At 39.1% G+C, this 26,080-nt stretch overlaps 1 protein-coding gene and 3 non-coding genes across 6 annotated transcripts; all 4 read right to left on the minus strand.

Moving 5' to 3' along the window:
• On the minus strand, window positions 1-23,235 carry KANSL2 (KAT8 regulatory NSL complex subunit 2). Of its 3 annotated transcripts, none has more exons than XM_036891858.2 (10): window positions 23,107-23,235; window positions 22,327-22,585; window positions 21,364-21,542; window positions 20,774-20,888; window positions 11,043-11,206; window positions 10,652-10,818; window positions 9,811-9,907; window positions 5,869-6,122; window positions 1,366-1,485; window positions 1-664 (listed from the first exon to the last, which is right to left on the minus strand). In XM_036891858.2, exons 2-10 carry the CDS (start codon window positions 22,575-22,577, stop codon window positions 533-535), a joined length of 1,479 nt encoding a protein of 492 aa, XP_036747753.1. In that variant the 5' UTR covers window positions 22,578-22,585; window positions 23,107-23,235; the 3' UTR covers window positions 1-532. The 3 variants fall into 3 exon arrangements, with proteins under 3 accessions (XP_036747753.1, XP_057342515.1, XP_057342514.1); XM_057486532.1 differs by having other exon boundaries at window positions 5,971-6,122; window positions 10,652-10,814; window positions 11,039-11,206; XM_057486531.1 differs by having other exon boundaries at window positions 10,652-10,814; window positions 11,039-11,206.
• On the minus strand, window positions 882-1,017 carry LOC118916077 (small nucleolar RNA SNORA2/SNORA34 family). The gene has a single exon (XR_005026282.2). It is a non-coding gene; the product is annotated as a small nucleolar RNA SNORA2/SNORA34 family (small nucleolar RNA).
• Window positions 2,313-2,448, minus strand: LOC118916082 (small nucleolar RNA SNORA2/SNORA34 family). Its single transcript, XR_005026285.1, has one exon. It is a non-coding gene; the product is annotated as a small nucleolar RNA SNORA2/SNORA34 family (small nucleolar RNA).
• On the minus strand, window positions 9,583-9,719 carry LOC118916069 (small nucleolar RNA SNORA2/SNORA34 family). The gene has a single exon (XR_005026279.1). It is a non-coding gene; the product is annotated as a small nucleolar RNA SNORA2/SNORA34 family (small nucleolar RNA).
• Window positions 23,236-26,080: the final 2,845 nt, after the last annotated feature.

Raw genomic sequence — 26,080 nt, forward strand, 5'->3', positions numbered from 1 at the left:
TTTACATTTTCATAACATTTTAACATTTAATAGAAACTATATACAGTAATTTTGCTGAATCTTACAGAAGATAGCCACTACAGAAATTTACATAGTTACAAGCAAGATGGATGGATAAGGAAGGCCCAGTCCTGTGGGCTATTTCCTCAGATGTTACAGATCAGAGGTCATTAGGAGGAGGGGGTTCAGATTGCCCAATCAGGTGAGAAGTGAGGAAAGGCTAAAACACAGGCTGTTAGATAGATGTCTCTCTCCTTAGGCACAGCCCCAAAACTCCCCCAATCGCAGCAGCTCTGACAAGAATTACAATCTCTCATCCTTGCCTAGAGTAGGAAAACAGCCCCAACTTTTAGACACTACTGGTCCCTTCCCCCAAAATTTGGCTTATGTTGGACTACAACACTCAATAACCCAGAAGAAAAACAAGGTAAGGTAGTCTGGGTTGTCCTTTAGTGAGAGATGGTTAGAAATATTTGGTTAAAGAATGGGAAATTCAAATCCTCCGAAGTCAAATGTTTCCCAAAACAAACTATCAACTGATAGAACTGGGTTCTGGCTTCCCATTTGCAGTAGCCACTCCACTTTGAGGCAATGATGCAGAGACTTTCTCAGAATTTCGAGGTCCCTGTGATCTGCACCCATCTCCAGCCATCTGCATCTGGCCCTGTTAAAAGAAAGTCACTTTGGTTACAAATTCATTCATTGTGGTCTGAGGCATAAATCTGACTTTATCAATGCCCATGTAGAGTAGCAACAATAAGACAGCAGAAATAAAATACTCTGGGAAGTTGCTCCTCCTGTACAACTATCCCTGACCCTTAAAGTCAGAAGTCATTACTTGCATCATTCCTGAGGCTCTCAAAATGGGAGGGAGAGCTGTGGGTTGTTTCTTCCAATGAAACAGCCATTCTTTGCTGAGGTTCCAGAACAGCCAGATGATCACAGGAAGACAGTCCTTTAGGCCTCTGCTTGAAACCAACAGCTACAGTATAACTGCTGGTTTTCAGTCAGGGCCACCCAAGTGTCAAAAGAAAAAAGTCAAATCACCTTACTTGTCCTTACTCTGTACGATGAATACAATTCCAGTGTGGAACTCTCCCTTAAAAGGTCCAACTGACCTAGATTCCTTGTCTTAACCTTTTCTAGTTAACGAACTAAATTTGTGCTCTGCTGAGATATGGGAGCCAGGGGCCATTAGATGTCCTAAGAGCCCATCTGGAGAACTGCCTTCTGGGGTATCTTTACAGTCTACTTGTGATGACAACCCCTCTCCCTGGGAGTGCATGTTAGGGAGAGCCAGCAGGGAACTCTGCCTGGCTGAGTCACTATATGAGTGAAGCTTGGCTGGGGTTGTTCTTCACTTGCCAAAATATCCACTGGGCCTTCAGCAATTTCTTTGACCGAACAATCTTCAAGGGTTAGTGAAGGATCAAAAAGCAAGGGTGAAGGAGGGCACTGCATACCATCACCCACAACATCCAAGTCCTAGGAAAACAAATAAAAAAGTCTCAGCAATACCAAAGGAACCAATAAGCTCATGTTGGCATATTTTTTAATAAATCTCAAAATAACTCCCTCACATCCTGCCTACCTTTAATCAAAATAAGATTTTCCCTGAATGTCCAACAAATGGGATTCAGACACAAAAACACCAAGAATTTTTTCTTGCTGCCAAGTATAAAGGACAGACCCCTATAATAGCTAAAAAAGCATATTGATTAAATAGGAAAATTCAGAGACAGAAAATAGGATATGCTAGCAGCAGATTGGGGAGAGAGTAAGAGGGAAGTAATAGTTTCAGTCTGTGGGCTGATGGAAGTTTCAGAAATGGACAGTAGTGATGGCTAAAGAATACCGTTAATGCATGTAATACCACTGAACTGTACACTTAAAAATGGTTAAAATGGTTTAAATTTTCACTAATATTTTACCATAATTTTTTTAATGCTTATTAAGAAAAAAAACATATTCCCTCCAAGACTAACTATAGTCAACATCTAAGTTCACCAGTGGTGAATCTAATATGGACAATCAGCATCATTACCAATGAAAATGAAATGCTGCTCTAAAAACTTGGGCAGTATGAGATTTTCTGATTAATGTCCTAACAGCCACAAAGCAAGCCAGGGAGAGATGAGATGGAAAGGTAGAAGGAAGAGAAAAGAAGGACAAAAAAATTCAATGTACCTCTAAATAGCTAGGAAATACAATTTTGGTTAAGTCCCTATCCCCACAGAGTTAAGTCCCTGATTCTTAAACCTAATGTAGTCCAATTGCTGTTAAAAAGAAAGACAGACATTATATCACACAGACTTTGTGTCTTCCAACTGAACTGGCCATTCCCATTGGGGTGCTGAATGGCCAAAAGACCATAGGAAAATTGCTCTTAGCTCCTGTTTGACACAAACAGCTACATACAGCAAACTGTCAGTCTTGATTCAGGGCCTAAAGCATTGCAAAGGCTCAGACGGTATGTCAAACTGACTTTCATGTCATCAATTTTAAGAATCTACTGCTAAACTCTCCCTACCAAGAGTGAAAAATACCCAAGGGTTTGTAGTCCCCTGTGCCCAATCCACACTATACAGGCTCTATGTTGCCAGTAATGTAGCTTTAAGAGGAGCTTAGTTCTTCACTTTTCAGTAAGTCTAAGAGTTTGAAATCCTTTCCCTTTCTCTGGTGTGTTAATCACCAAAAACAAGAAACACATCTTCACAATAATTAAGCTTCAGAAAAGAATATAATTAAAGAATGTACCAGACTTAAAGCTGCTCAATTTAAGCAGAAACATAGGGTAAAGGATAAAGTTGGCCACCTGATGTCCATTTCAGATATATCAAAAACTTCTGTACTACCACAGAAACCAATGTTATCACACAGTTAAAACTGTAAGATGCTTTCTCCAATTCTTGTACTATACACAATTATTTTATAAATAATTAACTTGGAATTTAAAAGAACTCATTTAAATGGTGAGGCAAAAGGTTTCCAAGTCTCAAGATAACAACTGTATGTATGGAAATGTTTCCAAGGGTGTATATGTATATATATGTGTGTGTGTATATATATATATATATATACACACACACACACACACACACAGATAAATACTGAAAAGGATTTTCTCATATATTCACAATTTTGTCTGTTACAGGAATTAAAATTGGGCAAAAGAATCTAAAATAAAACGGGAAGAAAGGATCAGCAGAAACACCTACCATAACAAGAATGTTTGGAGACATAAATTTCAGGACAAACAGAATCCACATTTTCTTGAGCTCAAAAACAGAGCTCAGAAATCACACACAAAAAAAGAGAGCAACACTATAGCATCTTACTATGCTGGACAGTGACTATAATGAAGTTTGTGCAGGACACTTGATAATATGGATGAATGTTGTAAAAACCTTCCTAAGATTATGTAACAATGACACCTTAATAAAAAAAAGAGAACAACCTCGAAGTAATAGGATTAGGGTATAAAAGGTTGTTACTTGGCAAGCATCCTTGGATCAAAGCACAGAAAACAGGCAAAACTAATGTCCAGAATAAAAGGCTGAATTTTTATCCATATTAATATCCAATACCGGATTCTCCCATAAATAAAGTTACTAGAAGTTATTAACAAGTTACAGAAATGATTATCTAAGGCAGAATATAAGTAACAAGACTGCTTGGTAAAATTCATACATTTCAGAAACAATTTTTTCCCAGCAAAAGTTTATACCAACAAATATATTCAGAATTTGTGAGAGGACAAAAATTCTTTTCTAAACTGCTTTTTGTTTCAACACCTTCTACAGAATTTTTACTTCCAAAGATTAAGGACAAAATTTTATTTTTAATGACCAGTGTAATTGGTCTAAGTACATTAATATGAACACAGTAGATGATCAAGTACAAATTACTGTTTATCATTTTTAAACCTCTAACAAAGGTCCCTCTTAAAACCCCACTGGATTCTCAAAAGTACAACTACTTCTCATCCATTCTTTTAAAAAATCATGCCACAAATATGGATTAACAGATAAAACAATGTATTTTTAAATATCTTTAAAATTAAGATTCCTCAAATGTCAGCTTTCACCTATGAACACATTTTTTTTTTTTGAGAGGGCATCTCTCATATTTATTGATCAAATGGTTGTTAACAACAATAAAATTCTGCATAGGGGACTCAATGCACAATCATTAATCCACCCCAAGCCTAATTCTCACTATGAACACATTTTATAATCTCTTAATGATTTTGTGTAAATATTCTCCAAAGTTCAAACAAGAATATAATGTATTTGAAGAGATATTTTCAAACAGTCATATTTTCTCAAATCCAAATTACCAAAGGTTGAGAAAGAAAACACCATTTAAAACTAATGTGGTAAAACCAGGTAGAGGAAAAGCAAAAGGACAAAACAAACAGCTCTGGAAATTAACAATCAGATGAAATAAAAACTAATAGCCTAGTAGGTCTACATAAAATACATGTGCTAGGTTCTCCATATGTACATTAATATTTGAGGATAATCTGATAATGTAGTGATTAGGTAATTTTTTAGACCCTATAAAAAAAGCTACACATGTTACTAAGTTTAAAAAAAAAAAAGCCCCACTCTGGTTTTTCTTCACATGTAAAATGAAGGGAAGTGGACAAAAACCCATCCTTATTGATCTACAGCTCTCTATTCATTTATTATCTTCAACATTCCATTGGAAAAGTCTGGGAAGCACTGAAGTATATAACCTCGAAAACCCCTTTCCAATTCCCACATTCATTGATTCTGTGTGAAAGAAACTTTAAAAAGCAATTATAATCAGGATTATAACAAAAATTATTTTATTTTAAATGAAGTAATGAAAATCTAAAGTTTATAAGCGTGTAGACAGTACTTAACCAAAAAAAGAGAAATTATGAAAAAAAATTGCAATGTTTACTCTCAACACCACTTTTTCTTTTTCAGGTATTACTCTATCCTGGTATTTAGTGAGCAATACCCTCAAAGCCACCCAAACCTCCCTTTTATCCTTAGTAAACAATCTTGCAACCTATACTGAATTTTCCAATTTGCCACCTTAAACATTTATACATGAAACCTTTATTAGGAAATTCAGAAGATTCATCTTCAGAATAAAAGTGATGAAGACCTTTACCCAGCAGGCTAAAGGTTAAATAAGCAAAAGTGCCAAGAGAGATGGAATATCAATTAATCCCCAATCTCAAATAGTAGGGTAGTGCTAATTACAGAAACAAACAAAATCAAACGGTTCATGAACTGATACCAAAAAAAGAACAAGCTGAAAAGCAGAGTAGTACACATACTTTGAAGGCTGTAAAAGTAAATACTTAGGGAGATCACTGTTGTTCTAGTCCATTCACAATGCAATTGGTAATAACATCAAACATGAAAAAACAGTAGCCAGAGCTAAGTTGTGTGTCATTTCTGGGGGACGTATTAACCTGAAAATGAAAATCCTTACAATAGAGCCAAACACAGGTTTACAATGTCAAGAGTGAGTATCAGAATTTGTTTATATTAAGATTCTACTGATCTTGTGGATAGGTACCAAATTTCCTGGCTACACCAAATCCAACCATTGTTGACTTTCCAACTTCCCTTAGTTTACAATTTTCCTTATCATTCCCTCAGAAAAAGAACTTCTGCAAATTTAAAGTGACTCAAATGAATATGCTAAATACAAATACAACCATACATACATCATTTCAAAAACTTTATCAATTCTCCTGACCAAAAGACTAACCTATTCTCACCATTAATAAATAAGGCCTTGCGCCTCAAGGGCCAACCAGAGCAGAGGTTCTCTAACTTACATCACTGGACACCCAACCAGAGCAGAGCTTCTCTAACTTACATCACTGAACTCCAGAGGTAAACTCTCAGTGGGCTGAAGCTCAGCAGCACTCAAGTACAGATCCATGGGGCCGGCTTCCAGATCGTCTGGCACAGACAGTACCTGCTCGGGCTTATACATCTGAGGAGGCAACTGGAAATGCAGTGGGCAGCAGGGATCCTCAGAGAGGCTTACAGGAACTGGTTTGTTGCAGGGTACCTCTTCAGACCCCTGGCAGCATTTGAAGAGAACCTGATTTGTGTCCTGACAAATATCTGCAGAAAAACGGTCAAGGGAAATAAAATAGACCGATCGGAGGTACAAAATATAAGAGTTGTCTGCCATGAAACCTCAAGGTCTGGACCACACAAGATAATTGGTTCCACCTGATACAGAACCAAATGTAGTTAGCCATTTTTAAAGTTACTTCTTAAAATAAGTACATTCACTAGCATCTAATTATAACTCCACCAGTAATTTAAAATTAGTCCCCAATCTACATTTCAGGATCCTAGTCTTTTCAACTAGAGACACTAATCTTGTTCTCCCTCATGAGGGTCAAACACAAAACATGTGAAAACATGTTAAGCAAACAGCAATAACAATCTTAGGAATCTACACCTATTCAGAAGAAACATGTCATGGCAAATGCAAATACAGCTTGCAGAGGCCTCCACCAAATGTCAAAGAGAGATAATGTTGTCTCCACTCTGTTAAGCAGGCTGGCAAAAAGTCTGCCAAACATTTTCAACTCGTTTCCAATATTTACATGACAAATTTGCCTAAAGCAGCAAGGAACGGGAGAAAATAGAAGTTCTAGTAATGGTAACTAGCCATCTTATTCTGACAGGAAATAAAAACAAATGGCCATCCCCCTACTTTTGGCAGGTAGGGGAATTGGTGGGGGTGTTAGTGTGGGGGCGTTCTATTAAGATCCCAAAGAGAAAGGGATAATTTTGCTTATGAGGGCCTATAAAAAAGGAATTACACCAGAAACATTCCAGGAGCTATATCAACTTCTGTAAAGGGTAAAAGCAGAAAAGGGCTATATTTCCAAGTTGGCAAAGTTCTGTAGGATGAATCAAAATTGAAAGCATGCTTAGATAAAATAACAAAATTCCAGTTCAAGTTACTCTACAAAATATATTTTATTCAAGTATTACCACTTCTTTAAGACTTTACATGGTATTTTCCCTAGATTAACATTTACTAAGTTATTTAATATACTATAGGTAACATGTTATTTCAAATTTGGGCTTATTTTTAAACCAGAAAGCAAAATTTTCTGTAAATTGATTGTATCATGATTATGAAATTATGGTTAATTTGTATCCAAAAATTTTAAGGTAATTTTTAAAAATTAAAATATCTAATATACATTATAATTTTTAAAGCAAATTAAAACTTCTTGAATAAAGCCACTTCTTTCAATCCGTTCTTGGAAATCACTAAACTCTAAGGCAGGGTTTCACAACCTTGGCACTACTGACCTTACTGACGATCCTGTGCACCGTAGGACATTTAGCAGCGTTTTTGGCCTCTACCCACTAGATGTCAGTAGCACCCTCACCCCTGGGTTAGGACAAGCCAAACTGTCTCCACACATTTCACCGTGGGGGACAAAATGGCCCCCAGTTAAGAACTACTACTCTAAAGGAACAGTGAAAGTAAACAAATATTTACTGAATGAAAATGATCTAATGAACAAACATGAGTCTAATAAGAACAATCAGATTTGCAGTCTGTATGTACTTAAAATCTAAAGTCTCTAATGTGATTAGAAAGGCCAATCTTATTAAATTATTAATATTTAAAACGTTAACCCATTAAATTAAATGTTTTAATTGGTACTTTATTCATGGAATTCGAAGGACTTTCAAAGTCTCTTACTTAATACCAAATACCCTGGGAACACATTCCCGCCATCCTCCTCCACCCCCTTTCCTTTCAGTGGGGCCAAAAGAGACAAAGAGAAGGGAATGGTTGACCTACAACTAGAGTCTGGGTCCTTCACTTTTCAGTCCAGTGCTGTCTCCATTAGACCAGAGTAAAGAGTTAACAGGTCACCAATGGCAGTCGCATCTTTCTCTGGAATAAGGACTTAAGGAAGGGTAAGTAACTTAGGCAACTATGGAGTGGAAAGGAAAAGAGCATAAAAGAAAAAATAGTATTTCCCTTCTCTTTTCAAATATATTTTATTTTCAACAGTACTTTCTAAAATATTAATGTAAATATACTACTATAAGCCTAAAATACTCCTTAACATCTGTAAATTGGGTTTTTTGCCTTATAAAATTCAAGCTCCCTGAAAACCTGAAAAGTACAAAGCAGAAGAAAAAAAGGCATTCATAACCCCACCATCAAAATTAATCACATTTCTATGACATTCCCTCCCAGTATTTAATGCCATGTAGTTAAAACATATTCTGAACAATTCCATATCCTATTTTTGTCACTATCAAACATTTTATCATTCATAAATTTTGTCAAATGTTCAATGCCTGAATGTATTCTTATGTATTAACAATTTTCTTCTCTCTGCCCAATCACTATCAAACATTTTATCATTCATAAATTTTGTCAAATATGTTCAATGCCTGAATGTATTCCTTATGTATCACAATGTTCTTCTCTCTGCCCAATCTCTGAAAAGTTTAAGGCTATCTCCAGTTGGAGGAATTTTATAAATACTGGACTCCATTTGATTACCTCCTTAAAATAAATTCCCACAACTGACATTAACATATCAAAGAATATGAATATTATCAAACTGCTTTCTAAAAACCTTATACCGCTTTATATATTCCCACCGGCAATGTTTAGAAGGGCCCATTTTACAAGACCCTCATCAACTTTTGAAATTTGTTCACTTACTTATAGTAACATATATATACAAGTATCAAATTTATAGATTCACAAACTTCATTTTATTTCCTATTTCATTTATTTACAAGATAAACTTTTCAACAGCTACTACTTTTAAATCTGTCCACAAACAGCCTTTGCCCAATTTATTTTGAGCAATTATCTTTAGTTTTTAATTAGTATGCACAAGCATTTTTATAAAGGACAGTAATTCTCTACTAAACATTTATTGCAATAATAAATTAGTTAAATATTTAATAAACCAAACAGAAAAAAATCAGTTTTCCTTTCTAAAGACCAAGAGAAGATTATTCCTCCTCCTATGAAATATTTTACTTTCCAAATATTTTATATCTCTTGCCAGGCAAGTGAAATCCAGCAAAATTTATGTCTTTTATACAATGAAGACTATCCTATTAACAAGCGCTTAAATTTACTGTGAAAGCAATTTGCTCAAACTATGTCCATTATAAAGTTATACTTTTATAATCCAATAGGCAATCAAGTTTTCTAGCCCAATAGTAAATGTGGTCCCATAGCAGAATTAAGAGATGTTATGACACCTCAAGGTCAAATTAAGTGTGTGGGCAGGGAAGGGGTAGTGTTTCATCCCACTTTTGGAAACATTAAGTTTCCCATGTGAATAAAGAGTAAAACATGTAATTTAGGGGCCTGACCTACAGAATAATACTCACAGTTCAGAATCATCCTATTGTTTTTGGTGGAAAACCCACAGTAGTATTTTTTTAAGTAATTGGATTAACAGATTATAAATCTAACAAACTAATTAAATCAAGAACCTCTATATTTTGGAATCCCAGTATTACCTGACTACAAATAAATATTAACTCACATCTATCACTAAGACTCAGATGTTTCTTTCCAATGAATTGACCATTACATTTCCAAAGTTCTGAAATGGCCAACAGACCATAGAAAGACATTTGTTTAGGCTCCTGCTTGAAACCAACAGCTTCAGCAAACTGCCGGCCTTGATTCAGGGCCAAAGGTAAAAAAGACCTTCAATTAAGCAAACTATCACAGAGATTCCCACCACCCTTCAATCCAGCTAGCAAGCTGAACACAGTAAAAAGATACGAGTAAGGCAATGTCTGGTCATTGGAAGAGATTGATTGGAACAACGAACATCATCCACGAAGGCCAAGCACCTCTGACTGGAACGAGTGGTATGGGCCTAAAACAGAGAAAACAGATCAATTAAAACAAACCCACAAAAGAAAATGTAACCAATTATCATGAGAATACTTCATTTATCAACATATAAGGTACATCCTGAAAAGCTAAAAAAATTCAACATGACGTATTCACCAAAACTATGCAAAAGGAAAAAAAATTTTAAACCTAATGTCCAAATAATACGTCAACACTAATCCAAAATACACGTATTATGTATACTATTAAAGTGTGATATAGCCTAATGGTTTTTCAAATTATTTTGTCTTGGAGCAAAACCCTCTTTAAAAAATTGTAATCTTATGCAGAGCCTCAACAATTAGATAAAAATAGAAAATGCTTATTGATGCAAAGACCAAAGGCTTGAGAAACAAATTTAAGAATAATCACTTAACTCTGCTTCCTATGAACCTTACTTCCCATCTTCTAAAACAAGATTCCTAAGCAACACAGCCTTAACACCTGTGTCTACTTCTGAACTAAAGAATTTCTGAATAAAAGAATTGAGTTCTATGGCCAACACTGCAATTTGTAGATGAGTAGGGAGACCCAGAGAAGTTACCTGTGCAGACACAGAACTGGTCAGAAGGGAACTGAGATTAGAACCCATGTCTCCAGACTTCCAGATATACACACTCTTTTCAATTCACTCCACATCCAATTTAGATTCCAGAGCCAAGCTTATACAACAGCATTTTGACAATTATCCTAACTTTATAAATAAAGCAAACTGTACACAAATTACCTGTTGTGCGGCACCATCTGTGGCCAACATTCTGCGTTCCTTTAGCTGCCTATGTAGTAAGGCTTCCACTCCATAGCGCTGACGATACCGCCTAAGACATTTTAAACGCTTTAAGTTCTCTCGTTCTTTCGCCAAAAGTCCCTCTGGGCCAGTCAGGAGACTACTACCTGAAAAGCAGCAATAGTCAAGATGTCATCTGCTAAGCAACAATCAAGGATGCTTCTCCAAATTAACAAGAAATACACAGGGATATCTTTGGCCCCAAGATAGGCAATTTCAAAAGCAACTTCTCCTTCACTCCAGATACCAAGACAGAAATAACTCTTTTTAACTACTACCAAATCCACATGCTGCACCCACTATAGCTTTTGGGAACTGGCATAAAACTTGCCTAGAGCTTCATGTTCCACTTTGCGATTATGTAAGTAACGTCGCTTCTTCTCTTTGAGCAGATGCTGAAGTCGTTTAAACTGATCAATGTACAAAGACTGCAAACGGATTAGCTTCTCACGCATAATCAGGGCCACTTCTTCTGCTGTGTATACACCAGCATGTCTGGATGAAAACAGAATTCAGCAAAGCTTAAGAAAGCACACTCAGTTCAGACAGAGATTCAAGATGGCAACGTGAGAGGTGAGACAAATAACTCCTCCCAAAACCACAATTAGTACAAAAATATAGTTAATTAATACAACTAACCTTAAAACAGCAACAAGAAGGCTACACCAGACTGCATACAGACATCACGAATAGAGCAGACCTCACAAAACAGGGTAATGTACGAAAGCCTTGATCCAGCAGGACCCAGGGCCATCCCCCACCCCAGCTCACCGGCAGAAGTAAGAGAAACGGAGCGGGGAGGGGGTGGAAGCCTGGAAGTGCTGAACACCTAGCCCTGGAGGTCTGCTTTGTGAACAGAAACCTATACTGTGTGGTGCTCTGGATTTTGGGGAGCTAGGACAGGCGGAGTGCTTGAGAAACTGAGATTCCAGCCGTTTGTGGAGGATGGGATCCACATCTGACCGCTCTGTGTCAGAGAAAAGGCAGGCAGTCTAAGAGGCTTCCTAGCAGCGAGAGGGCTGCTGAAGGGGCGGGGTTTGCATGGAGCTTGGTGCGCGGGAGAAGGGAGAGCTGGACAAGGTTGTCTGTGCATGCTCTGCCCAGCAGATTGGGAACGTTGAGGAGCTTCAGGCGCTCCATCCCCCTGGCTGGCTGCCCAGCTCCAAGGCCCCCCACTGTGATATGCTGCCTGCTGTGCCTCCCTCCTAGCCTGCGGGCACCAGATGACAAATTAGCTGTCACTGTGCTGCCGTCAGGCTAGCCAGAGGAAGGCCCTGCCTACAAAAGCTGGAGACACTGAGCAAAGAGGCTTACAACTGTGTGCTTGGCCCACTGGCTCTCATATGGGAGACAAGCACTGCCGACGGGAATAAGGAAACAGATCTTTCCTCCCGCCCAGGCACCAGCTCCGCTCCCCTACGACCCCCAAACTCACTCTAGGGGCTGAGCAGCTCAAGACTGGAGCTTCAGGGCACAAGACGGCATCACACAGAAACATGAAACATCAAAAGAACATGGTTCAGACCAAAATCTCACAAACCCCAGAAAAAGGGCCAGATGAAACTAAACTCACCGATCCTCCTGAGAGTTCAAAATAAAAATCATAAACATGCCTATGGAGGTACAGAAAAATATTCAAGAACTCAGGAACGAATTTAAGTCAGAGATTCAATTAAGAAATTCCTTGACTTGTATGAAATGAAACATACAATGGAGGGATTTAAAAGCAGATTAGATGTAGCAGAAGAGACGGTAAATGGAATAGAAATTAGACAAGAGGAAGACAAAGAAGCTGAGGCACAGAGAGAAAAAAGAATTTCTAAGAATTAAAGAATATTGAGAGAACTGTGTGAACAACCCAAACAGAACAATATTTGCATTATACGGGTACCAGAAGAAAAGAGAGAAAAAGGGATAGAAAGTGAAATTGAGGAGGTAAATGATTAAAACTTCCCCAATCTGGGGAAGGAGATAGTCTCTCAAGCCATGAAGATGCACAGATCTCCCAACACAAGAGACCCAAAGACGACAACATCAAGACATGTAATAATTAAAATGGCAAAGATGAAGGATAAATACAGACTTTGAAAAGCAGCTAGAGAGAAAAAAGATCACATACAAAAGAACACCCATCAGTCTATCATCAGACTTCTCAACAGAAACCTTAAAGGCCAGAAGGGAGTGGCATGATATATTTAATGCAATGAAGCAGAAGGGCCTTGAAGCAAGAATACTCTACCCAGCAAGGTTATCATTTAAATTTGAAGGGGGGATTAAAACATTTTCAGGGGGTGGAGCCAAGATGGTGGCGTGAGTAGAGCAGCAGAAATCTCCTCCCAAAATCACATATACTTTTGAAAATACAACAAATACAACTCTTCCTAAAAGAGACCAGAAAACACAGGACAACAGCCAGACTACATCCACACCTGCGAGAACCCAGCGCCTCGTGAAGGGGGTAAGATACAAGCCGCGGCCCGGAGGGACCCGAGTGCCCCTCACCCCAACTCCCGGTGGGAGGAGAGGAGTCGGAGCACAGAGGGAGAGGGAGCCCAGGACTGCTAAACACCCACGCCTACCCATCCGCACCAGAGCACAGACACAGTGCGTGCGAGGGGTGCTGGAAACTAGGGAACAGGGCAGTAAGACCTGTGAGTGGGTCCCAGCAGTCAGCGCACCTGGGACAAATAAAAGCAAGTGTTTTTTGACAGTCTTAAAGGGACAGGAACCCCACAGCTGGACGGAAGCGTCGGGGGACACTTAGCCAAGCAGCTGAGAATCCCGGGGAACTCTGGGCACCCTAACCCCCTGGGCAGCAGGGCAGCTCAGATGCCCCTCATGGAGATAAACAGCCTCCCGGCCGTTTCCCCTCCAATGCGGCTCCGCCATATCAGAGCAGAAACCCGAGACAGGCCATGCCCACAGCAACTCCATAGTGGCTGGGCAAAAATCAGAAGACCCGTCTGCACGCAGCTGCCCAGCACAAGCTGCTAGAGGTCGTTGTTCTCCCAGGAGAGGAAGGCCACAAATAAACAAGAAGGGACGTTCCCCCAGTCATCACTAGCACCAGTTCCGCAAACTGTCTCTTATCACCATGAAAAGGCAGAAGAATTTGATACAGACTAAAATCACAACCCCTGAGGAGGAAACAGACCTAACCAGTCTTCCTGAAAAAGAATTCAAAATAAAAATCATAAACATGCTGACAGAGCTGCAGAGAAATATACAAGAGCTAAGGGATGACGTCCAGAGGGAGATTACAGAAGTGAAACAATCTCTGGAAGGATTTATAAGCAGCATGGATAAGATGCAAGAGGCCACTGATGGAATAGAAACCAGAGAATAGGAACGCATAAAAGCTGAAAGAGAGAGATAAAAGGATCTCCAGGAATGAAACAATATTAAGAGAACTGTGTAATCAATCCAAAAGGAACAATATCCGCATTATAGGGGTACCAGAAGAAGAGAGAGAAAAGGGGATAGAAAGTGTCTTTGATGAAATAATTGCTGAGAACTTCCCCAAACTGAGGGACGGAACAGTTGCTCAGACTACGGAAGCACACAGAACTCCCAACAGAAGGGACCCAAAGAGGACAACACCAAGACACATAATAATTAAAATGGCAAAGATCAAGGACAAGGACAGAGTATTAAAGGCAGCCAGAGAGAGAAAAAAGGTCACCTACAAAGGAAAACCCATCAGGCTATCATCAGACTTCTCAACAGAAACCTTACAGGCCAGATGAGAATGGCATGATATACTTAATGCAATGAAACAGAAGGGCCTTGAACCAAGGACACTGTATTCAGCACGATTATGATTTAAATATGAAGGAGGGATTAAACAATTCCCAGACAAGCAAAAGTTGAGGGAATTTGCATCCCACAAACCACCTCTACAGGGTATTTTAGAGGGACTGCTCTAGATGGGAGCACTCCTAAAAAGAGAACAGAACAAAACACACAACATATGAACAATAGAGGAGGAGGAGTAAGAAGGGAGAGAAATAATCATCAGACTGTGTTTATAATAGCTCAATAAGCGAGATAAGTTAGACAGTAAGGTAGTAAAGAAACTAACCTTGAACCTTTGGTAACCACGAATCTAAAGCCTGCAATGGCAATAAGTACATATCTTTCAATAATCACCCTAAATGTAAATGGACTGAATGCACCAATCAAAAAATAGAGTAATAGAATGGATAAAAAAGCAAGACCCATCTATATGCTGCTTACAAGAGACTCACCTCAAACCCAAAGACATCCACAGATTAAAAGTCAAGGGATGGAAAAAGATATTTCATGCAAACAACAGGGAGAAAAAAGCAGGTGTCGCTGTATTAGTATCACACAAAATAGACTTCAAAAAAAAGAAAATTACAAGAGATAAAGAAGGACACTACATAATGATAAAGGGCTCAGTCCAACAAGAGGATATAACCATTATAAACATATATGCAACCAATACAGGAGCACCAATATATGTGAAACAAATACTAACAGAATTAAAGGAGGAAATAGAATACAATGCATTCATTTTGGGAGACTTTAACACACCACTCACTCCAAAGGACAGATCCACCGAGAGAAAATAAGTAAGGACACGGAGGCACTGAACAACACACTAGAACAGATGGACCTAATAGACATCTACAGAACTCTACATCCAAAAGCAACAGAATACACATTCTTCTCAAGTGCACATGGAACATTTTCCAGAATAGACCACATACTAGGCCACAAAAAGAGCCTCAGTAAATTCCAAAAGACTGAAATCCTACCAACCAACTTTTCAGACCACAAAGGTATAAAACTAGAAATAAATTGTACCAAGAAAGCAAAAAGGCTCACAAACACATGGAGGCTTAACAACATGCTCCTAAATAATCAATGGATCAATGACCAAATTAAAATGGAGATCCACTAATATATGGTAACAAATGACAACAACAACACAAAGCCCCAACTTCTATGGGACGCAGCAAAAGCAGTCTTAAGAGGAAAGTATATAGCAATCCAGGCATATTTAAAGAAGGAAGAACAATCCCAAATGAATAGTCTAATGTCATAATTATCGAAACTGGAAAAAGAACAAATGAGGCCGAAGGTCAGCAAACGGAGGGACACAATAAAGATCAGAGAAGAAATAAATAAAATTGAGAAGAATAAAACAATAGAAAAAAAAAATCAATGAAACCAAGAGCTGGTTCCTCGAGAAAATTAACAAAATAGATAAGCCTCTACCCAGACTTAAAACAAAAAGAGAGTCAACACACATCAACAGAATCAGAAACAAGAAAGGAAAAGTCACAATGGACCCCACAGAAATACAAAGAATTATTAGAGAATACTATGAAAACCTATATGCTAACAAGCTGGAAAACTTAGGAGAAATGGACAACTTCTTAGAAAAATACAACCTTCCAAGACTGACCCAGAAAGAAACAGAAAATCTAAACAGACCAATTAACAGCAACAAAATTGAAGCGGTAATCAAAAAACTCCCCAAGAACAAAAACCCCAGGCCAGATGGATTTACCTCAGAATTTTATCAGACATACAGAGAAGACATAATACCCATTCTCCTTAAAGTTTTCCAAAAAATAGAAGAGGAGGGAATACTCCCAACTCATTCTATGAAGCCAACATCACCCTAATACCAAAATCAGGCAAAGACCCCACCAAAAAAGAAAACTACAGACCAATATCCCTGATGAACATAGATGAAAAAATACTCAAACCAAATTCAAAAATACATCAAAAGGATCATACACCATGACCAAGAGGGGTTCATCCCACAGATGCAAGGATGGTACATTAGAAAATCCATCAACATCATCCACCACATAAACAAAAAGACAGACAAAAACCACATGATCATCTCCATAGATGCTGAAAAAGCATTCGACAAAATTCAACATCCAGTCATGATAAAAACTCTCAACAAAATGGGCATAGAGGGCAAGTACCTCAACATAATAAAGGCCATAATGATAAGCCCACAGCCAACATCATACTGAACAGCGAGAAGCTGAAAGCTTTTCCTCTGAGATCAGGAACAAGACAGGTATGCCCACTCTCCCCACTGTTATTCAACATAGTACTAGAGGTCCTAGCCACAGCAATTAGACAAAACAAGGAAATACAACCAATCCAAATTGGTAAAGAAATCAAAATGTTACTATTTGCAGATGACATGATACCGTACATAAAAAACCCTAAAGACTCCACTCCAAAACTACTAGAACTGATATTGGAATACAGCAAAGTTGCAGGATACAAAATTAACACACAGAAATCTGTGGCTTTCCTATACACTAACAACGAACCAACAGAAAGAGAAATCAAGAAAACAATTGCATTCACAATAGCATCAAAAAGAATAAAATACCTAGGAATAAATCTAACCAAGGAAGTGAAAGACCTATACCCTGAAAACTATAAGACACTCTGAAGAGAAATTAAAGAGGTCACTAACAAATGGAAACTCATCCCATGCTCTTGGCTAGGAGGAATTAATATCGTCAAAATGGCCATCCTGCCCAAAGCAATATACAGATTTGATGCAATCCCTATCAAATTACCAACAACATTCTTTAACAAACTGGAACAAATAGTTCAAAAATTCATATGGAGACACCAAAGACATCAAATAGCCAAAGCAATCGTGAGAAAGAAAAATAAAGTAGGGGGGATCTCGCTTCCCAACTTCAAGCTCTACTACAAAGCCATAGTAATCAAGACAATTTGGTACTGGCACAAGAACAGAGCCACAGACCAGTGGAACAGATGAGAGACTCCAGACATTAACCCAAACATATATGGTCAATTAATATATGAAAAAGAAGCCATGGACATACAATGGGGAAATGACAGTCTCTTCAACAGATGGCGCTGGCAAAACTGGACAGCTACATGTAAGAGAATGAAACTGGATCACTGTCTAACCCCATACACAAAAGTAAATTCAAAATAGATCAAAGACCTGAATGTAAGTCATGAAACTATAAAACTCTTAGAAAAATACATAGGCAAAAATCTCATGGACATAAACATGAATGACTTCTTCATGAACATATCTCCCCAGGCAAGGGAAACAAAGGCAAAAATGAACAAGTGGGACTATATCAAGCTAAAAAGCTTCTGTACAGCAAAGGACACCATCAACAGAACAAAAAGGTATCCTACAGTATGGGAGAACATATTCATAAATGACAGATTCGATAAAGGATTGACATCCAAAATATATAAAGAGCTCACATGTCTCAACAAACAAAAAGCAAGTAATCCAACTAAAAAATGGGCAGAGGAGCTGAATAGACAGTTCTCTAAAGAAGAAATCCAGATGGCCAACAGGCACATGAAAAGATGCTCCACATCACTAATCATCAGAGAAATGCAAATTAAAACCACAATGAGATATCACCTCACACTAGTAAGGATCGCTACCATCCAAAAGACAAACAACAAATGTTGGCGAGGTTGTGGAGAAAGGGGAACCCTCCTACACTGCTGGTGGGAATGTAAACTAGTTCAACCATTGTGGAAAGCAGTATGGAGGTTCCTCAGAATGCTCAAAATAGAAATACCATTTGACCCAGGAATTCCACTTCTAGGAATTTACCCTACGAATGCAGCACTCCAGTTTGAAAAAGACAGATGCACCCCTATGTTTATCACTGCACTGTTTACTATAGCCAAGATATGGAAGCAACCTAAATGTCCATCAGTAGATGAATGGATAAAGAAGATGAGGTACATATACACAATGGAATATTACGCAGCCATAAGAAAAAAACAGATCCTACCATTCGCAACAACATGGATGGAGCTAGAGGGTATTAAGCTCAGTGAAATAAGCCAAGCAGAGAAGGACAAGTACCAAACGATTTCACTCATATGTGGAGTATAAGAACAAAGGAAAACTGAAGGAACAAAACAACAGGAGAATCACAGAACCCAAGAATGGACTTATAGTTACCAAAGGGAAAGGGACTGGGGACGATGGGTGGGAAGGGAGGGATAAGGGCGAGGAAAAAGAAAGAGGGCATTACGATTAGCATGAATAGTGCGTGGGGGGCACGGGGAGGGCTGAGCAACACAGAGAAGACAAGTAGTGATTTTACAGCATCTTACTACGCAGATGGACAGTGACTGTGAAGGGGTATGTGGGAGGGACTTGGTGAAGGGGGGAACCTAGTAAACATAATGTTCTTTCTGTAATTGTAGATTAATGATACCATAATAAAAAGAAAAAAAAAAGCATATGCTAAATGAAAGTCAGAAAAAAAAAAAAATGGGCAGAGGAGCTGAACAGACAGTTCTCCAAAGAAGAAATTCAGATGGCAAACAGACACATGAAAAGATGCTCCACATCGCTAGTTATCACAGAAATGCAAATTAAAACCACAATGACATATCACCTCACACCAGTAAGGATGGCTACCATCCAAAAGACAAACAACAAATGTTGGCGAGGTTGTGGAGAAAAGGGAAACCTCCTACATTGCCAGTGGGAATGTAAATTAGTTCAACCATTGTGGAAAGCAGTATGGAGGTTCCTCAAAAAGCTCAAAATAGAAATACCCTTTGACCCAGGAATTCCACTTCTAGAAATTTACCCTAAGAATGCAGCAGCCCAGTTTGAAAAAGACATATGCACCCCTATGTTTATCGCAGCACTATTTACAATAGCCAAGAAATGGAAGCAACCTAAGTGTCCATCAGTAGATGAATGGATAAATATACACAATGGAATATTATTCAGCCGTAAGAAGAAAACAAATCCTACAATTTGCAACAACATGGATGGAGCCAGAGGGTATTATGCTCAGTGAAATAAGCCAGGCAGAGAAAGACAAACACCACATGATTTCACTCATATGTGGAGTATATGAACAAAGAAAAACTAAAGGAACAAAACAGCAGCAGAATCACAGAACCCGAAAAGGGACTAACAGTTACCAAAGCGAAAGGGACTGGGGAGGATGGGAGGGAAGGGAGGGAAAAGTGCGGGGAAGAAGAAAGAGGCTATTATGATTAGCATGTATAATGTGGGAGGTGGGGGAAAGAGGAGGGCTGTGCAACACAGAAAAGACAAGTAGTGATTCTACAACATCTTACTACGCTGATGGACAGTGACTGTAATGGGGTTTGTGGTGGGGGGGACTTGGTGAAGGGAAGGGCCTAGTAAACTAAATGTTCTTCATGTAATTGTAGATTAATGATAACAAAATTTTAAAAAAATTTTAAAAACGCAGTCAATCAAAGGAAGGAGCAAAAATAACGCTACCAACAAGAAAAGAGGCATATATGGAACACAATGGATGTGTCAATTAACTCGTGGGAACCCCTTCACAATATACTTGTATAACCACCATTTTGTATATTTTAAATATATTACAATTTGATTTGTCAGTTATATCCAATAAGTCTTAAAGAAATGGACAATGAAAGTGAAAAAAAAACAACCTATATTTCTAGTGCCTAGAACAGTCCATGGTATATAGAAGGTGCTCAATAAACTTGTGTAAGTGAAAATATATATATATAATTAGGCTGATTACTCACTTCTGGGTTTCTCAGATTCCCTTTCTTAGGCATGAAACCAAATGGAATTCTGGAACACCTTTTTATTTTTCTTTAAAATAAAAGCCCGTAAACTGTAACTTTGCCCAAAAAAAGTAATAAATCAAATACAACCACTTTATTACTCCTGAGGTTTAAGCCAGAAACTCATTCACATCAACTTTCTTCCCTAACTGTTCTAAGTATTTCTCAATGCGCTTCCCATATCCTATTTTTTCCCCTATACTGTCATGTATAGAATTTGATGTCCAAAAATTTTCCCAAATTACAAGACTTCTAAAAAAAAAATCAAATACTGACTTGCTGCAAGATGGTAGTGCGCCATGACACTTTAATATACAGAAGCTGTAATTACTCACAAGTATCTATCTTCAACCCTCAAAGGTTATTATCTATTAGCAGCATGCTACTATATATCATAGTCTAACTACATAAAATATTTATATAAAAACATTGTGTGGAGTTACAACTTACTTCAGGGGATCTTCTTGATCACTGTCTATGCTATCAGCTTCACTGTCAGGGTCACCTCGCCATGTCTGATCCACAGTAATGGGTTCCTGCTCCCCATCACTCCAGCTGTCTTCATCTGAGGCAAGGAAGGGAGGGCAGCCATTAAGATTTCCCACCTCTGTAACTCCACCACACAAAAGTAGATTACTTATCAACCCAAGCCTTAAAATTCAAAAAAACTTAGTAAAAAGGTACTGGCAAATAACATCGGCTTAAAAAAAATACAACCCAGGTAAGATTACTTATGAGTTAACCATGGTCTCAAAAGGCCAACTCAAAATTATCCTTGTTTCCTGAAATTACATTACATAACAAAGATTTATAAGCATAAAAACAGTAATGAATGAAATGGTCATAAACTCAGGAAAGTAAACCTAAGCGAATACTACTTCAAACTGAAAAGAACTGGTGAACAACAAAGCAATCCTGGAATTCTCACCAAGTTGCCAATGAATTAACAAAAATATAGTATTATCAAGTACCATATATGTTCAAGGCACTGTGCTAAAGCCAAAGTTTTTTCTTAACTTTCTTCCTCCTAAGATCCTTACCCAGAATTCGGCTGGCTTCACTGCGGCTACTTTCTGTAGTCTGAGATCCCAACTCTGTCTTTGCATATGAGCTCAGCTGGCACAAGAGTGTTTCACCCATAGGCCCTGGACTGGTCTTCTTCATTTGAGCATGAAGGGCCAGAGCATTTCTACGGGCATGTTCAGCACAGAAGGACACCCTAAAGAGACAAAATACTAACATTTAATACTCAGATTTCTCCTTAAAGAGTTCAATGACTTTCACAATCACCAACCTTTAAATCACAAATTAAAATGACTATTACCTTCATTTATAAATTAAAAAGGCTAGTGAGGCAGAGTAATTTAACAGGAGTATGGGCAACTCGTTTGGCATTACTGAAGGGAAATCCAAGTAGCATAACATAGTGCTCTATCCATCAAACAAAACATTCCAACTATAAAAATGATGATATCATCTTAACAATACATCAAAAAGATCCACTTTCATCTTTCAAAATTAGTTCTGGAAGGCGACTCTACATTTTAGATACATAACATACGTAATGTTGAAATTAAAATTGTGAATCACAATTTTAAATCCAAAAGATACATGCAGAATTATCTAGCCAAGGTATGTTTCTGTACACTTTGGCTTGTAAGATAAAAGCTATATAAAGCCTTTCCCAGAAAAATACACATATATACAATTTTGCATATTAACAAAATTTCAGGGGTGGCAAAAAAAGAACTATGGACACCAGAGGTTAAGAATAATCTAGAATATCCCTTTATTTTACAGATAAGGGAAAAAGCTCCAAAGAGATTAACTGAGTGGCCCACCTGGAAATGCCTCTCCTAGTTTCCACCATTTTTAATGTTTAAGGATAAAGCCGTAAAACCAATTTCACAAGCAGATTCCCAAAAACCGCAGCCCAAGCCCACGTCATACCAATTCCCCCGTCGCTCTCCAAGTACAAACAACAGAAATCTGTACGTATATACCCATCTTTCTTCTCAGGCTTCGGGGCAGCACTGGGACATCTTTTGCCATTCTTCGTCGATACATAACTACACTGCTTGAAGGGGGCATTTTTGTCCTCAAGGATATGCTTAATGCAAAACTCTTGCCCCTCCAGACGAGGTTGGGAGCATGGGCGATGAGTGAATGAACAAGACAGAGGCTCCTGAGACCGGGGCACTGGGGTGATTCTCCCCCGATTGGTAGGCAAGACGTGAATCCGAATCCTGTTCATACCAAAACCTGCAGGGTCACATGAAAGATTAAAAGCCTTACCTTTCCTGAAAATTCCTGCTCCACAGTATTCGGGGGGACCGCGGGTATTTCCTAAAAGACACGCTCCCCTCCGCCAGGGTCTCCCCAGGCCTCAGGGGATCTGCCTCACCTCCATACCCACCACCTCGCCACCACGATGAATGTATCTCAAGCCACCGCACGGCGGCGGCACGAGGGGGAAGCGCCAGCGCCGGTCCCACGCGGCCGCAGCCACGCCGCCGTCCGCGCCCCGCCTCCGCCTTCCCGCACGCCGCCTTTGTCCCGGCCCGCCTCAGAGCCCACAGCTGGGCCCTGCCCGGCCTCCGCGGCCCGTGCACGCGCCATTTTGTCCTCAGGCTGAGAGCACCGGAGACTCTGGCTCCTGAGAGCCTATAGAAGGAAAGCGTCCCCCAAGCTGATTGAGGCACAAGAGCAGCTCTGAGCAGGAATGCGGGACGAAGCAGCAGCATAAATTCAAATGCGAAGAGCAGGTACTGCCTCCAACTTACCTCACCCACCGCGCCACTCACCCTCCAGGCGCGCCAGCAGCTTCTAACTTGGCCCCGCTCCTTTCCGGGCTCCCAACTGCTGATTGGCTACTGCGCCTATGGGGATGTGTCACCATTGGCCGAGGCCAGCTACCTATCATGCCTGGGAAGGCGGGGCGCTGAGAAGATGAGCGGCTTGGGTGGCTGAGACGACCTGTCAGTCAGTCAGCAACTCCGCCCCGGAGAGTGAGAAGGCGGGAACTCTGGTTTCCAGACCCGCTTGCCAGGTGTAGTTGTTTTTCCACCTCGCAGCGTGAAGGGTTTTCATGGCGCTTTAGGCCGCTCTGTCTGTGGTCATAGGCTGCTACTACCTCACCAGCCCTATACGAGGGTAAAAAATCAGACATAGAGGACAAAGGATCACTGTACATTTGAATCTTACTGTTTAATACAGGAAAAGGCTTTAGTTTTCTTTTGCGAGCAGTTCATTTGCTGAAACATTTTTTGAGTATTCACTTAGTCTGAGAAATTACAAACATTTAATTTTCAGAGCAACCCCAAGAGGTAGAGGCTATTATCTATCTTCATTTTACGCACAAAATAACTGACGACCAGAATGGGCGCATATCTAGTATGGAGGAAGACCCAGCGCTCATCCTTTATCCCTTACTGCTTCTCATATAGCAAAGAACATTGGACTGAGAATAAGGAAATGGGAGTTCTGGCTTAGGTCCTGATTCTCCAAAATTCCATGCCAAATAATGCAGGTATATAGAAATGGCAGGCACAATCCCAATTTTATCATCCTTTAAGTAATTTTTAATTAAAAGTTTCTCTCTTCTTTCATCTCCTCCACTCCTAGAAATGAACCAACACTTTCTCCCCATGACACTTCTGGATGTTTTTTGCATCCCAATCCCAACCTTCCCAAGCTCCCTTACCTGCTGTTAATATCTTTCTCCACTACTAGTGAGTAGGTAAGCATGATTCACAGCAGAAGTGAGCATAGACTCTACAGTGCTCAAGAACAGTAGTCAGTTTAGGCACAAGAAAGGATTAAAACAAAAATGGGGGTTTGGGTGGGCAGGAGAGGTGCCTTTCCAATGATTAGTGCTGCCCTGGAAGGCCTTTCCTGAAATTCATTCATTAAGCAAATATTTATTGAACACGTAAATCCCAGGCACTGGGAATATCTGAGAACAAGAGAGATAACCTTCTCTTTTGGAGTAAACATTCTGAAGCAGTTTGGGATTAAGGATGCAATACAAACATAATATCAATAGCAACTATGATTTATATGCATAAGCAAACACTCCAACCTTAAGCAGGGGCACAAAGAAAACATTTATTATAAACACCCTACCACTCAAACTTTAAATTCGAACTCAAAATATGGGAATTAGATATTCAACCAAGTGTAGTAATACCAAAAAGGAACATTAAAAGTATAGCTTTATTATTTATTAATAATTCAATTTATTAACTTGATAAAATTACTTAATATTAAAATTACAGTGAACAATGGAGAGGCATTAAGGACTAGATAGGGATGCAACAAAGACTTTCTTTCACTAGAGGGTCTAACTGAAGGTCTTGGTTGAAAAAAAAAGTCCTCCTGCTAAGCCCAAGATTAAAAAATGACTATTTAGAGCCACCTCCTTCTAAATGGGGAAGGGGCAGATATTATTAAAGGGTCAAGATTTTGCCAAATTCTTTGTGCTATTTAACAGAGTAGTTACCTGTTTTTAACCCACTGAATACTTTGCTAACTATTAATAGGTTGAAGTAGACCTGAGGCTGTACTGAGGTTAGAAAGATGAATTCTTGAAAGAGAATTTTTGAGAATTTGGAGTTTTGGGGGCTATTCTAGAGAAAAGGGGGAGTGATGAGAAAGAGAATGAATGAATGTCAAATTCCTGCTCTTCTAGCAGTTATCCTCATCTCAGTATGACAACTCCATCTTTCCAGTGACACCAAATACCAGGAATCATCCTTGTCTTCTCTTCCAACCTTCCAACCTACTGGCTCCAACTTCCAAGATACGTAACTCTCATTTTTAGCACTTCCAACCTAATCCAAGCTACTCTCCTCTTTTACCTTAATCACTGTGAAAGCCTCCTTACCCTTGACCCCTACAATCCATTTTCAATACAGCAGCCCAAATGAACACTGAAACTTAAGCTACATCACATCTCAAATTTTTCAGTGGTGCCCCATTTCACTGTCTTTACAGTGGTTTAAAAGGCCTTACAGTATCTAGCCTTCCATTGCCTCTCTAACCCCATTTACTACTCTCCCCTCTTCATCTCTGTACTAGCTACACTGACCACCTCGCTGTTTCTCAAACATGCCAGCATGTTCTCACCCTAGAACCTATCCAGTTGTTTCCTGCAATGATCTTACCCCAACTCTTCCCATAGCCTACTCTCTCAAACCTCTTTCAGGTCTTTGCTGAATTATAACTTCATGAGGTGTTCCTTCCTAGCCATCTTATTTCCAATTTCAAAAACTCTGCTTACCTACACACACACACATACACACACTCCCTAGCCTTCCTTCCCTGCAAAGTACTTATTTCTTCAAAGTACTTATTGAATATACTGTTTTGTTTCCCCTGCAACTAGAATGTAAGTTCCACAAGGGCAGGATGCTTGTTCTGTCTATTGCCATATTCTCATCAGTACTCTTTAGTATGTAATACTTGGAAGGTACAATTTTCTAGTGAAGGAATAAATGAAAGGCAGGGAAGTTCCTGAAACTGCTTTTCAGAAAAGGAGTATCTAGTATTCAACTTTGTCTTATTTTCTTTCATCACTGTGTTTTTTTGGAATCTGATGGTCCTGAGTGTTATATGAAAGAAGAGGTTGGATTCCACAATGCAAAAAAGGTAGCACACGCGCACACACACAGAGGTAGCACATGTGTGACAATCTGTAAGACAAATTAATTCAGAAGTAGGCCCCAGAGCTAGAGATTACAGTAAATACAAGCCTCT

The sequence above is a fragment of the Manis pentadactyla genome, chromosome 10, assembly GCF_030020395.1.
Source record: "Manis pentadactyla isolate mManPen7 chromosome 10, mManPen7.hap1, whole genome shotgun sequence".
Taxonomy (NCBI): domain Eukaryota; kingdom Metazoa; phylum Chordata; class Mammalia; order Pholidota; family Manidae; genus Manis; species Manis pentadactyla.